Source organism: Hylaeus volcanicus, chromosome 4 (genome assembly GCF_026283585.1).
Source record: "Hylaeus volcanicus isolate JK05 chromosome 4, UHH_iyHylVolc1.0_haploid, whole genome shotgun sequence".
Lineage (NCBI taxonomy): Eukaryota > Metazoa > Arthropoda > Insecta > Hymenoptera > Colletidae > Hylaeus > Hylaeus volcanicus.
In genome coordinates this window covers 22,979,081-22,994,101 of record NC_071979.1, presented here as the reverse complement: position 1 = coordinate 22,994,101, position 15,021 = coordinate 22,979,081, and the positions used below count along the sequence as shown (strand labels likewise).

General features: G+C 41.1%; 1 protein-coding gene across 1 annotated transcript in view; it reads left to right on the top strand.

Annotated features, from left to right (window-relative positions):
• Positions 1-5,170: 5,170 nt before the first annotated feature.
• Positions 5,171-15,021, top strand: part of LOC128875191 (cadherin-89D) — a 45,959-nt gene continuing 36,108 nt past the window's right edge. The window contains exons 1-2 of the mRNA XM_054120578.1: positions 5,171-5,311; positions 13,223-13,365. Of these exons, the coding sequence (XP_053976553.1) occupies positions 13,272-13,365 (94 nt within the window). The 5' untranslated portion in view covers positions 5,171-5,311; positions 13,223-13,271. The remainder of the gene's footprint in view (positions 5,312-13,222; positions 13,366-15,021) is intronic.

The window sequence follows — 15,021 nt, the reverse complement described above, 5'->3', positions numbered from 1 at the left end:
AAAGAGAGAGGGGAGTACACTCGCGAAAGAGGGTGCGGCGCGCACTGTTGTTGAGACGCGAAACCCGAGAAAACGGACATTCGAGGGCAAATGAATGTCAATTCAGGATAGCCGAATGTAGTATCCGCGCCTCCCATACCCAACAATAAGGAGTCAAATAAGAACACGAAACGTAGGGTGCTGGTTTGGTCGCGTAGGTAAAGCGGTCGACTGTGGATCCGAGGATCCGTGGGTTCGAATCTCCGTGCCTTATTTTTCGATTAGACTCCTACAGTATCTAAGCAGGAGGTGTTTTTGTAACGTTAGATGTTTATTAGCGTGCTAATCAATGTTGAATAAGAAATAAAATAGAACACAGGCTCATATTGTACTGCACGGCCAACAATAAAAGGCAAAGAAACCCTTCTCTTTCATCTCTATACAGAATGCATGCATGCAGCAGAATCCTCAGAAGACTTTGCCAAGCAAACTTGGACGTCTCCTCTCCCTTCAAGATCCACAACCGCTCCTTCGCTCAGGTATCTGCAAAATACCTTGCCAGTGGGGAAAAGTATCGGCGAAAAGCGAGTGCAGAACTGAAAGAAGAGATGCACCAGATTGGGCAACGTAGAAACTTTCAGTTGTATTTCGGCTAGGAATAGAGAACCTCGTTGCGAAAATTACACAGGTTAGGCCATGCGATTGGGACGGTTCGTGGCTTCCTTTTTCGTTGAGGATGGAAGTAAACAGGGAAAGAGTTGGATGGTGTAACAAACTCTGGCTTCCTGTATTCCTACTTTCTTCTTAAGTGCAACAACGCTCGGGAAAAGCGTAATTCCAGTAGAAATCGCTCCGCATGTTCTTCTTACATACATCGATTCTTTTATTTGATCCTGCAATACGTAATTTTATTTAAATTTCGCCGCAATTGTTCCAAAGGAAATTCGTGCTCTCAACAGTTCCATTAAAAAAGAATTAAATTACTTTACAAGAATGGACTACAATTAACCTGCAGGTTCCTTTGAACTAACTCGTAAATAATTGAACTCGTAGTTCAAATTTATTGCAATTACTCAAGAGATAAGTTTATAGCCAATACAAGCCTGGGTCACGAATTACTGCAAAAGAAGATCGTAAATTTTCTTTTTCAAACAATAAATTTTACATCACTTTTTATTATCACAATGATAACTTATTGTTAGATCACACATCTGTATTAAATCTTGACGTCCAAGGGCAAGACGTTTTAAAGTCTAGTAGTGAATGGATTAGTAAAGATGCAATTTAAATAATACCTGACGTTACCGGATACCCCAGAAGTCCTCGTGCGGTTAAACAAAGCAATAAAATGTACGTTGCCCTATGCGTCATTACGTCCTATCTTCGAAATGACGACGGAATCGATTACGCTGTCGATAAACATTGCGTCACCGATATCGAGTCGGAGGAATTCGAAACCGCACAATGCTCGCGATTCGTATCTATACCTGCTCCGTATGCAAGAACCTTTCAAGGTAATCGCGACGCGATCGAATTAAGCAAGGAAAAGTGAACGGTACCGAATCATGCAAATAAGTGGCAGAACTGAAACGAGCGATTGTTTTTGCGGTAAGGCAAACCGACGCGGCGATGCCGAGTACGCAAGACGATCGGAAAAACCTAACGGCACTTGACAAAGAGAAAATGTTTGCGTTTCTACGATCGCGACAAAAACGATTTATGGAGCACCGAAATCGTTGTATGAAATTAAAGATTAATCGAGACAAGGGGCGTTCTCCGACGTGATTAGCGTTAAATATTAGATACAATTTAGGGAAAGCATAGGGAGATCGATTTCCTGGAACCGTTAGCATTACAGTTGTAATTTGTTGAACAATAATAGAAGGTTGTACTGTAATATGCATTTTCTATTTATTTAGAGACTTTAGAGTGACAAGTGGAAGATCAGTTTGTATGAGAGTGAAATGATATCGATATTTTGACGAATTATGTATTCTTCGGTAGTATTTTCAATGTTCTCCACTTTTACAATCAAGTTTCTAGTCTGGTCCTCGTGTAATCGGAGGAAAAATTTTTCTCTGGATATTATGATATTCTATAATATTTCCTATATTGCAAATCAGGTTTCTAATACACATGTTTCAGTGGAGATGGGCTAGGTAGTGTATTCCGTCGGTAGTGCAGTGAATTCTGCCGGGATGGCTCGGTAATGCAGAACTCCGATCGTTCAAAAAACTTATCAACAGAGTGATCAACGTTACCAACAGAATTTAATATCCGTGCTACACTCGAAGTCCAACCCACTTGACACGCATCCAACTGAATTGCAAAATTGGCAAGAATGTTGCCAACTTCTAGCGTTCGAAGCAGACGATTTCTGCTAGATTCCAAGCACATTCGACACGAGGGTACTATCGCCATACTAAATCTCGGGGCCATAGCTTTTACTAAAAGACTCGTAGAACCCTCGTCAGTGGGATCGTCTACAAGTCGCGATCCTCCGAGCGGCTCCTATTTACCTTGGCGACTAAATTGAAGAGGCGAGTCCCAGGCACAGATTGCACGGAATTGCTTAGAATTCGCGATCATCCGGATCCGAGCTTCATTCGTGGCGTGCGAAATGGTTCAAGAAGCCCGCGAGGAGGCTTAATTAATTCCCGCGGCAGTCGATGGTTCGAGCGGGATCAATTTAGCTCAAGGTTCGCCACAGTTCTGGCTCACTCATGCAACAATGTAATCAGCGAGACGTAACGTTGATGCTTCCTGCGAGCGTTTTGTTTCTTTGTCGAATATTTCTGAAAGATTTCGCTCGTGTTATCGCGAGCAGCACGAGCATCGTCGACGATAAAGCAGCCGTTTGGCGCCGTTACGATCGAAGACAGAACCGGTGACTCCTTTGGTTCCGTTCCTCGCAACCTCGGGACAGTGAAAGACCAATGAGAGCTGAATCGTAGGGGTGCGCTGACGAACGAGGGCATTTGCAGTCGTGCAAGGTTAATCGAATGATATCCAGGGAAAGATGGCGGGAAATGAAACACAAGGCCAACGGAGGAAGAAAGTGGAGCGGGTGAAAAAGCTCCAGCGAAGATTAAGACGCTGGGGGAAGGAGGAGGAAGAGTATTATTGAATTAAGCTGCGCTCATTGCTCCGCTTAATCACGGCTACTTCCCGTGATTTATCGCGCAACCGTCACATCAGGTGTTTTCCTATCTCCAATTTAAGATTCGGCTCGCAACCTTAAGTCCGTAATTAAATGTAGAGCTGGAGCATTGTTACGAAAGTCGGGGGATGTTTGGAAGACTAGGAAGGATTGCGCGATACTACCATGAAAATTTGTATAGACGTATCCTCAACAATTATTAATCCTTCCCGTATACCTCCTTAAATTGTTTTCGACTAACTATTAATTTATATAAAAAAAAAAACAAAAAAAAAAAAACGAATCGATCAAATTACATATAATCACAGTAGGGAGTAATTCTGTCTTGTCTACATATTGCTAATCAATTCGACACATTAACCTCTTCTATTACCGTATACTTAGTCGTAGGTGGATGGAACGGAAGGAAATGGAAAAGCGACGATCCACTAATTGCTACAAGCAGGTAATTACAGTCGGAACAGAACCAACTGGTCGCTCAAGGCTACTTCCCTGCTTATGCGTCACGCTATGTTAGTTGACTCCAAAGGCAGAGAGTGTGTCTACAGGCTTACTCAAAGGAGCGGTTGGAGTACGAGGTGAAGATGCGTCTGTGGGCTTGAGTGGCCCATTGATTCCGTTCTAACAATTAAAGTATCACGAGGACGGTTGATCTCCAAGCGTTTTAGATCGATGTTTAATTTTCGGTTGCTCGTGCTCTAGAAATCACGTTGAAGTAACGCAAAGAGGGCCATTTCTCAAACATTTTTGATGCAGTAATAACGACGCGCAGCGTTTCGGTTAAGATACAGAACTGCTTTATTTTTCCTGGCACGGGCTATTATATACATGTGCCGTACGTGACTTCTACCAGGTTTTTGGAGTGTTGTTCTGTTTGCAGGGAATGGTCGAAGTCCTGCGTGATGAAGTGGCAACACGTGAGAGCAGATGAATAATTGCATGCTTGATACGCGTGGTTCTTTGTTAGGTTTTCGGAGTGTTATCTGGGGTACCGGAAATAGATAGAATATCGGATGACGAGGATGATAGGGCGTGACACACGTGAACAAGTAGGGGTCCGTCCCCTGGGGTCCCCAGAACAAGAGGGCCCTAGAGCAAAACTCCTTACAATTGCTGGAGACTGGAGTTTTACTAGATTTCCGAGTACTTGCCTCGATGAAGTGTAATAATGGATAGGGCTTGTCTTTCCATTTTCTTTCCCGGTCGGCTTGTGTGGGTTCGTTAGAATAAGAACCCCTACCAGTGGTAACTGGTACTAATAATCAGTTATTAGGCGCCCGTTTGTCGTTCTACAAACCCATCACCTTCGGGTGGGGTCGGGTATGGCCTTCAGGCATAGGTACCGACCTTTGGATAATCTCTTGGAGCACACGTGAACAAGTGTATTCTAGGATTGCTGTCTCTTTTAGTGACTTAGTTGCTCACACCTTCCTCGACAAAAGCTCGAACCAAAATTCTATATACTACGAATTTACCGTACTCTACCCACTAAATTCTCGATTCTAGATTCGCCTCTCTTTAACAAATCAAAGCCTCCATAGTTGTAGCTGTCACCTCGAGGACGCCGTGGAGCCCAAGACGCTGAAGTGGCGCGGACACGCGGTGGTCAGTGGCCGCTGAAAGCGAAAGGACGAACGTCCTCCGCGCGAAAGGGGGGTAAACGGTGGATATACGAAGGTGTACACGCGTCCGAACCATTTGCCTGTTCCTTCCTTCGGGGCACGTAGGCAACGGGTCGTAGTCGGTAGCGCCAGCCAACCAGGCCAGGAAACGATACACCTCTGCTTAACCGAGCTGAAAGTCCTAGGGGGGGCCTTCCTCGTGGGGAACCTAGCGGATAGATAGTGGTGGACGTACGGCGAGTTCGAACCGCGGCCAATGCCAGTCGTCAGTGAAACGTGAAACGCGAAACTGGGCGAAAGTTTTAGACCTCCTCGGTGGCTACTTGCAGCTGCAACCTGAGAGGGAGGGCGCGATTCGTCGAGGGACCTGGCGAAATTCGGGCTACCTTATTAGAACGCGCGCGGAAAATCGGGACGAGTCATTCGGATGACGAGTGCCGTGCTGTGTCCTTGCACTTGGTGTGTTTATATACCCATCGGACCACTGCGGTGTCACAGGGCACCGACGACAAGCGTCGGTTCCATTCGTTGGAGCATAGACTGAGCGAAGGTCAGTACACCAGAGGCTGCGTATAGACACTTTGATTTTATTGTTGGGGTTGGTAACGGTTCCGTCGACTCGCCTGTTAGGAGGACTCGTTGGGAAGGCTACTAGAGGATAATATTTACCTGCGTTCCTTAACCAAGTGTCGTTGAGGCTTCGACAGGATAACGATGTAGCTACAGTAGCATCAGAGTTGCCAATTATTTTAATCTTACTTACAATTTTTTAGACGTAGGACATTCAGAGATTGGCCCTATGTACATAGAAGAGAATTGGGTACTTGCAGGAAAGGGGTCAGAGAGTTGTCCTTTAATGATAATCGGCGGAACGTCCAGAATCAGAGGTTACATATAGACACTGTGACTTTATTGTCGGGGTTGGTAAGGGTTCCATCGACTCACCTATTAAGAGGACTCGTTGGGAAGGCTACTACAGGGCTTCTTAAACTTGTCAGATAATATTAACCTACGTTCCTTAACCAAGTGTCGTTGAGGCTTCGACAGGATAACGATGTAGCTACAGTGGCATCAGAGTTGCCAATTATTTTAATCTTACTTACAATTTTTTAGACGCAGGGCATTCAGAGATTGGTCCTATTTACATAGAAATTTGAAGAGAATTGGGTACTTGCAGGAAAGGGGTCAGAGAGGTGTCCTATAGTGATAACTGGAGGAACCTCCAGAGGCAACTATAGGTACCTCTAGAGGGAAGTCCTGTCATTGTGTCTTTGATAAGCCCTGACTTGGGAAAACGTCCTTAACACACTTGCAAACTAGCGTGTTAGGATTGGAAATGATTTGTGAGGAAGTATCGTAGGTGTCGCACGTCAGGTACTAGTTCGGCACATGATAGCAAGCTGGACGAAGATCTGTGATTGATTATTATCATTACAACGTCTCTATTAATTGTATTAGGAAAAAGTGAACACGTCATAACAGAGTAATTCCCTAATTGCGTAAAGTCAGGGTTCAACCGGAAACTGCTCTTAAACCTAACCTCGAAAATTGATGTACCGTTACTTTCAGGACTCGTAAATTATACACGGCGCGAAATAATTCAAGTGACGAAGAGAAGTGAGATAATCACGTGCAGTAACATCATTTTTAAACATTCGTACAGGGAATGGATTATTTTATACGCTTGGTAATTGCCTCCGATGTTAATTTTCTCTCCCTGATGAAACTGATTCAAATTAGATAGAACACTTTTTTTTGTATTTAAATAAGTCAATTTATTTATTTTCAATTAAAGTTCGCGAGTAGAGTTTGCCCATTTGGTTGTTGGGTTTCTTTTATGACCCTTGGTTTCCTGTTTTGCAATTAACCGAACATGATACAGTGGCAGGAATAAATGTAAATTGCAATAACGATTGCACATAATTCGCGTTCATATTCATGAACTTCATTCCTGACTGTAACAAACAGAAATTTTGCGTGATTCGCACTGGGGGAACTGCAATTGGGTAATTGCTCAGGAACTCATTCGAGTTTTACTGCGCGTAAAAAAATAAATCGAGCGAACAGAATTATGAAATAATGAAAGTCAAATCTCACGTTCCTTGAAATCTGCACAGGAGGAATTCATTATAACGTCGTTTTATTATCTGTTAGCTATAGGTTACAATGCACGGAGCACATTTTATGTAGAACGATACTCTTCCAAATCAGTACTTTTGCCAAGTTAGTTCGTTCTTAAATAAAGGATGCTTTAAAAGACGTAAAAATTCGTTGAATGCTGAGAGAAGCGGTTGACACGCGTTCAATCACCTTACGTCGTTGCAATTATTTTCTTTGCTGTGGCAACATTCTACGCGAAGGTATTACAACCTTAGAACGCTACACAATTTCACGTTCCTTAGGGAACTACAGTTACATGCTGATCATGGTGCACATATTTCTGATGAACGATTATTCATCCTGTCGGTGAAAACAAATCTTCGGAGATGTTCGAGACAACATCTCGCGTGACGATAAACGCGATAAAGTGTGATTCAATGAACCATGACAGCATGTTGTTCAAATACGATTATGGAAATCAATTTATTAAATATCACTGGCAATCAGCATTCATTATATCATTGGAAGTCTTGTATCTATCAGTCATATCTTCACTTTCGTTTTAAATTGAAATCAAAATTTGTTTCGATTTAATATCTTCCTTTTTGATAGATATTTTGTTATAATTAAATAAAGTGCATGTTCACGAATCGTAAAATATTGTAGAGTATCCAGAATCAACTCCTCCGTACAATGTCTTCCTCGAAGTCTCGCAACGTCCTCCAAGCAGTAACTCGTCTTATTACCCAAAACAGCGAATATATTTAAGGTGGAGAGAGTTATCCAAGCACCTGCTATTTGCCTCATAAACAGTCTCGACAGTTTTCACAAACAGAGGCCGAAATGGTTTGACAGTAAGGGGATTAGAATAATGAGAGAACCGAAGAACGCGGAGACAACGCGTGTTCCTTGTTCGTTTGTACTCACGCTTCCCCACGTTTCTTCGTACACGTTTAAACATCCCAGGCATTTCTATTATTCCTCGACAGCTGTTTTGAACCCGTAGGTTTCACCTCGTTTAACGTAACAACTGCTGGTAGTATGCAACACAGTGTTTAACCTTTAATTGCCAGTTACACGCACACAGCACGCAGGGAACGCGATGGAAGAATTTATGCTAACCGTTAATTTCCATGGATCTAGTTAACTTCCTCGTGATTTAAGCAGGTCTAGATCGTGGGAATCGTATGAAATGAATGTACATAATAATTTGTATAAATTAGCGGAGCTTGCGGTATTGGCCAATCGAGAGTCGAGCCTCGATGTATTGACTTCTATACGATGATGTTTGATTTTGCAACTTTATAGATGTTTCATTTATAAATTTACACTCGTATCCTTAACTTTTGTAAGATAAGAAATTGTATAAATTTATATAAATTATTAGAATTGAATTAGAATTCGTGCGATTTAAAGTACATTTACGTGGAATTTAAGTTTCGTTTACACAAACTTTTATAGTATAATTAAATGTATGAGAATTAATTTGAATTCACACGAGATTTAAATAAATTTATGATGTCCAAAGAATGACAAGTACTAGCATTTTATTATAGACAGATACGATACAATTTCAATAATATTTGATATAAGCAAAAACAAATAAGCAAATCAGGATCATTCTTCTAGTTCTTGGCAATAGCAGTACACGAACGTGAGAAAGCAGGACAGGTGGCGATCCTAACCACCAATGTTATGAAACACGCTGTACGACACCACTAAATGCCTGAAATTTTAAGAAACGTGGAAAACCATAAGGTTTCCCGGTGCACAGTTTAACGCGTTACGGTTCTCCAGGGTAACACGACGGCCGAAGGCGTGCGCTCGCGCCATTAAAACAGATACCGTTCACTCGCGCAACACGAAACACGTAATTGAGCGAAAGTTTAGCTTGCTAGTCTCCGTAGGCCTGAACGGAAGTGTCGTTACGCCGTTTAGAAGCTTCTTATTAACCCCGAGTGACTCTGAACTCACATATCCATTATCTACGCCCCTCATCTCTGGTTCGTCGTACCACCTGTATCAATTGTGTCTCAAAGCAGTGGTATGATTTACAAACAATTCACAAGAATTCATTTGAACAATTTTTTCGGGAATATAATTTTCTTCTTGGAGGATTAAATCCTTGTTATTACGATACCAGGTAGTAATTTTGTACAGTGTCTACCTAATCGTAAATTTGATTTGTACACAAATCAATAAAAATTTATTTTCAAAGGATCTTTTTTCTACGAAAGCCAACTTTGGGAGCCTCTACTTTCCAAACCGCTTCGAAATCATCAAACCGATGACTTAAACCCCCCGCCTAACTTTTCGTGGATCGCAGTATACCGCGATTCCAGCAAGATCCCTGGCAGCAGACACAGATGCCATCGATTTGAATCGGAATGGACCGCACGCTTCCAAGTGTGCCGCTGACACGCGCGATCAAGATTGATCGTCCTGCAATCCCGTGTCTGAGCGTTCTTGCCGTTCGAAAAACCTCTGGACAAGTAACGAAGGAGGAGTCAATCAGTATCCTTGAAGGATCCTCGAAGCACCGCGTTCCATTGTCCTGTTGAAAGAGGAACTTTGTAGCAGGACAAATGCCGTCTTTTCGTGGCGCGCGAAACGTCCTGAAACTGTTACTCTTTGTTCGCGTGCGGGGGCGGACGGGGGTCTGGGAGTCCCCGATAATAATCCCGGAATAGAGTTCGCTTAAGGCAGCCTATCCGCCTCTGTTTCCCTCAGTGGCCGTTAATCGGATCGAGATCGTCTCCACCGTAGAAAGCGCCGCGAGCCGTCCTTGCACTTGGTGCGCTGAAATTTATACGGCTTTCATTCCTTCGCTACTTTAAAGTAGGTTCGGTATTTCACTTGTGCCCGATTCCCCCCTTTCCACTCTCTTTCTCGCGGTCTCCAGTTTTCTCCGCCTGTTCCTCGGCTTCGCCTTCGCGCTCCGTGATCGATGATCCATGGGGTCTATGGTGACACGAAATTTATGCTACTTGGTCATCGATCGGTTGTTATTTATAGCGTTTTCACGCCTGGTGGAGGGTTTCGTTGGCAATGGAATTTATAATAACTGACGTGGAAGATCAAATGGGTAAATAAGTAGAAACACGAAGAATTTGTTAGGAAACGTTAGATATTTTAAAAGAAGTTTAAATATATTCAGATCGAGTTAATTGAAATTATTTGTAGGGGTGCACTTGTGTTTACGTTTCTAGTGTATTTATATTTTATGTATTATAGTGTATTTATACGAGGAGCGTAAATTTGCACCATTTGCACACGTACATATTCTAGAGTATTTTGTTACTGCATTATTTTGTCTGCAGGAATATTTTCAGAGTTATATCATGAAATAAAACATCGTTGTCGTATTTTTAGAATGAAACAACCGTGAAATGGAATAACGTGTTGTTGTCTGAAATGGTATTTCTAATAATGTTATTTCAAGAGTGCTCAGGTCTGTCTGTGACGGGCCGATTCTCCTGAGAGACTAGCCGCATGTATAACTGTCGCAGGGATGATTTTCTATTTTATGTCCCGTGTAAACAACTGGAGTAAGAACTGTAATCCATTGTCACGTTACTCGCGACACACTGCTCTGAATATTCGCCCATTGACCTATTAATACAATCTATTTGTGTACAGTCTATAATTGTACCGCTCTATTTTATTCTATCGAAATCACAATTCCTCGTTCATCTTTGAAACTGTTATTACTAGTCTGAAATATGGTAATGGAAATCCATATTTTCATATACACAGGTGAAGAGCAGAGACTTAAATTGATGCTTCGACTCCTAAATGTTGCAACGTGTATTTTGTATTTTATATTCTATATGTTTATGAATTGTGTAGTTTTGAATATTTGTCTTCGTTATAAGTACGTAAATATCTACAGTTGACATATTATCTTTAATTACGACCATTTCTCTAAGTCTCCTTTCACGGAATGAATCTCCAACAGTAAACAGATCATCAGGATCCTTTTCCGCGTGCTGCGAATTATAATAGACAATTTACACCGAACAGTTGTAGACAGCGACTGATGGGATCGATAAAAATGGAAATTAGATTTCTTTTCCGAAACCGTGCAAAAGTTCTCAATCTAGTTTAAAGTTATCCGGAGTACGTCGGATTGATTGACAGCAACAACTCCTGTAACGCCAATTTGTTCGAGCTACGGTTACCAGCACCGTCGAAAGTGAAATCGCGTAGTGCAAAAACTTCGACGGAGATTTTCATCATAATTTGTCGTCCAGTTCTTAATATTCCGACACAATTGATGGCGCAATTTTGTAACAGCCTGCACTCGATCAACTTCCATGATAAATAAATGTCTCCAATTTATATTTTACACGATTTAGAAGATTTCACTGAAAAAAAAATACTTGTGGTTATTTTGACAATAGTAGCAAATATATAATAAGATTTCACTTCATATTATTTTTAAATATTGAAATTTAAGTGGATACTTTTTACGATGTAATTGATGTCGAATCACCATCTTGCTTCTTATAGATAAATTGTTTGTGTAATTCATATTACACCTCCATTTACTTTTTTCATTTTATGCAAACGCTTTAAGATGGTCTATAATAATATTAAAAACTTCAAGTGTCTTAATCCGAGTATATCTCCTGCGTTGAATATAATGAACCTTGCACCTTGATCTCCATTCGAGAGATTAAAATCACTTTTCTTGAAATTCATAACATACATACTTCCTCAAGTTTCGCTTATTGCTGCGGAAACAAACTTTCACACCTTTGTTGGACGCATAAATCATTGCGCTTTACTTACACTACATTCGTGAGTTCCTTCTTCACCGTGACTAATGCTGTAATAGCAGCATGTAATTATAGGAACTTAATAATTATGTATATACATACTGTTCGTTGCTGTTCCAGCGAAAGATTGCCATCTTAATTAATTTTGACGTAACCTTTGGAATAATTTCTTGTTTATATGAAATTATGAAAATTCAATGTGTGGACTCTGCTTGTGTTGTTTATTCTTAGCATTAATATTAACAATAAAATTAAATAGACAATTTTTATCAAGCTTACGTATTACTAAAAAATATTTAAATACAGATTGAGGAAAATATTTGATCTATCAGCGGAGTAGAAGTTTTCTATAATTCCACTTAGAGTTTAAATACCTTTATTAATTCCTAGAGGGCATTTCGTTTTCGAAAATGAACATGTTTAGATTTATGATACTTGTCAAGTAAACTTCTCTCGAAAACTTCCAAAGATCGTCTCCTTTGTTTCCGCGTTTCTTTGGTGAAATTCTTCAATGGAATCTAATTTTATTTTTCCACCATGTGAACTTTTCCTGGCGAAGGATTTCATTTTCACGCATTCCATCGATTTTTCAGAGGCCATACACGGGTTTCGCGAGTTCCCGCCTAATTTATACAATTTCACCGCGGGAACAATTACACGATCCTGCCGCGGACGTGAATGTATTACACCCAGGGATGCCTGGTGCTTTCTCTTTAACTTGAACTTAATTGCACGGCGAACGCAGCCTCGCTTCCCTCTCAATGCGAGCGTTGTTACGCCTCGAACGTGGGTTACATCGTTTTCTAACCGACTTAAGTCTAACCGGTACCGTAAACAGAGGAGAGCCTCCTAACCTCGCTGATCGTGAACCTAATTGCGCTACGGAGTACGGAGCGCCTAGCCATTCCCGCTCGAGCGTAATGCGGGCTTTCCACGTGCGAGGATTTTATCGGCACCTTCGACTGGCCCCGGTTTTCTTGCACATAGAAATACCATGGCGTTGACTATTTATGTACAGAATTCTGCTCATTTAAATGGCGTCAGTTTCGTTGCATCTGAAAAAACGTCGATCAACCTGCTAACAATGTCCTTGTCTACAAAAATATGGCGATTCGTTCCTTCTTTGTTAATACAGTCTCTACAATTTCTGGCAATGTTCTCGCCTACAAAAATATGGTGATTCATTCCTTCTTTATTAATAATAAAACCTCTGGAAGCTCACAAACATAAAATTCCTCCATGCAAAGGTGGAAGTGAAAGAGTGAAAGCTTTAAAAATATACAGTTTTTACCGGGTTTTGAATGGAATACAATCTCTGCAAGAGCCATAGTTCCAGTGCTGTTATTATTGTCATGAAACTGGCGTAGCGATACAGTCTTGGCGTCAACAATCTCAGCACGTGTAAGCCCCGCCATAAGCCTGCATCGTTACGCTTTGGCGCGCCTTTTACTGGAACCGCGCGATGCATCAGCCGTTTGTATCGGATGCACGTTGCATCCAGTTCAGTCGGCGAAGATGCAACGTCACGGTGCACTGACCACGGTGTTTGTCGACGACTCACAGTAAATACATAATTTCAGACATGTGCGAGGCTAGGCCGTGACCCGGGACGAAGAAGAGGACCTGAACATGACGCCGTCAGGGAGGAGGTCGTTTTTGAATTCGCTGACCCTCGTTGCAGTGACCTTTCTGCTGTTTTGGAGTCATCTCGATCGCGTGACGGGTGAGTTCACACCTTGCATGTTTCTTTATTACTTTATTTTCTTGGTTTACCGTGAATATCGGTACAGATTAATGTTAGTTGCATCGAGGATGCGTAATTACCAGCAAACATCTCGCCTCGTGGAAACGAGTTTAAAGTGCCGATAAAATTTAATTAAAACAATCGAAATTGAAACGTTCCGCATTAAACAAGTATCGACGACTGCGGCTGACTGATGTATCGTCAATCACGTTTTGAGTGCGCGGCACTCGACAAGCATTTTAGCTTAATGAAATGAATTTAATCCTGCGATCGCGCAAAACGATTTCACTCGTCGTTTGCAAATATTTGCAGGATTCTAATTGTATCGGAATAATACTTTGTTGACATCGTCGCATCGAATTTTCTGATTTCCATCGTTTCAGCGCAGCGAACATTACACGCTTCGTTTGAAATTAATTATGTAACCGAGGGATTTAAGTGTTAATAAAATTAATAAAATTCGAGTACCGAACAATTCGGAAATTCTTAATAGAAAATTTGTTCAGGTTATTATTTACTATTTCATGGAACTCCGTTTACTATTTCATGTAACTCGACAAAAACACGCTAGACTTTTTATAAATATTAGTTGAATACTTGGCATGTTTCACGTGCTGAAATTTGCATGTATCGTAGACTTTAACGCGACGATAAGAAAGTAAAAAGGCGCCAGATACTCCGCTGCAAACTTTTTATACGAATCTACGTGCGAAGCTACGTACAATTATTAGAACAGAGTAAAAATAAAATAGATGCAAACTTAAGCAGTGGCAATTAAACGAACGGCGCAAAAACTATTCGTATTATAACTATTTTATCAAAATTCTTTTTAAGCTGGAGATATTAAATATTCTTTTGTTTACAAAAAAAAGAAACGACAGAAAAAAATTGTATCCGTAGCCAGAGTTGAAAAAGCAAGAAACGGAGTTCAGTTTCCTGTAACTGTATTCGGTGCGACTGGAACTTTTTTCAACCGCGAATTATTAAAGCGGAAGGAAAAGCTTGCAACCCGCCAAATTGTTCTTGTTTACCGATGGAAAAGCAACTCGCTGAGTTTTTACGCCACGCATAATGAGAGGCAAAATAATGAAAATAATGCCTACTTCACGTTGCGTTTCTCCACCTTGCCGAAGTGCAAGGCAAATATACTGGGTGTTCCGTAATATGTTCAGACCGATTCGGTGTTCGATGATAAATTCAAAGTAACTAAAATTATTATACAAAATTCACATTATACTCGATGTCTTTGAGACTGTTGACCACAAGTGAAACGAGTAAATGATTTATTCTTAAAAATAGTCTTGGGTCTTCTTTAAAATGAAATAAACATACATACATATTTTATCAAGTTTCGTCGAATAAGTTTCCAAAGATCGTTAAAATTCTAGGATCAGTGTTCACGTACTGTTGGACACCCTGTGTATTTAGATAAACCTATTCCTGACCTACTATCGCACACGACACTTTCAGGAATACAGTTCCTCGTGAAGATGGATCGTTGATTCCCATCGTTACCATTTTAGATCGTGAGATCGAGGCCTCGTTCGTATCCAAACCGCAATTTGTTCGTCGTTAATGAATCTTTTCTCGCTCGTTCGAGCGCAAATGGATTAATTAATTCGGTGTCTCGTTACG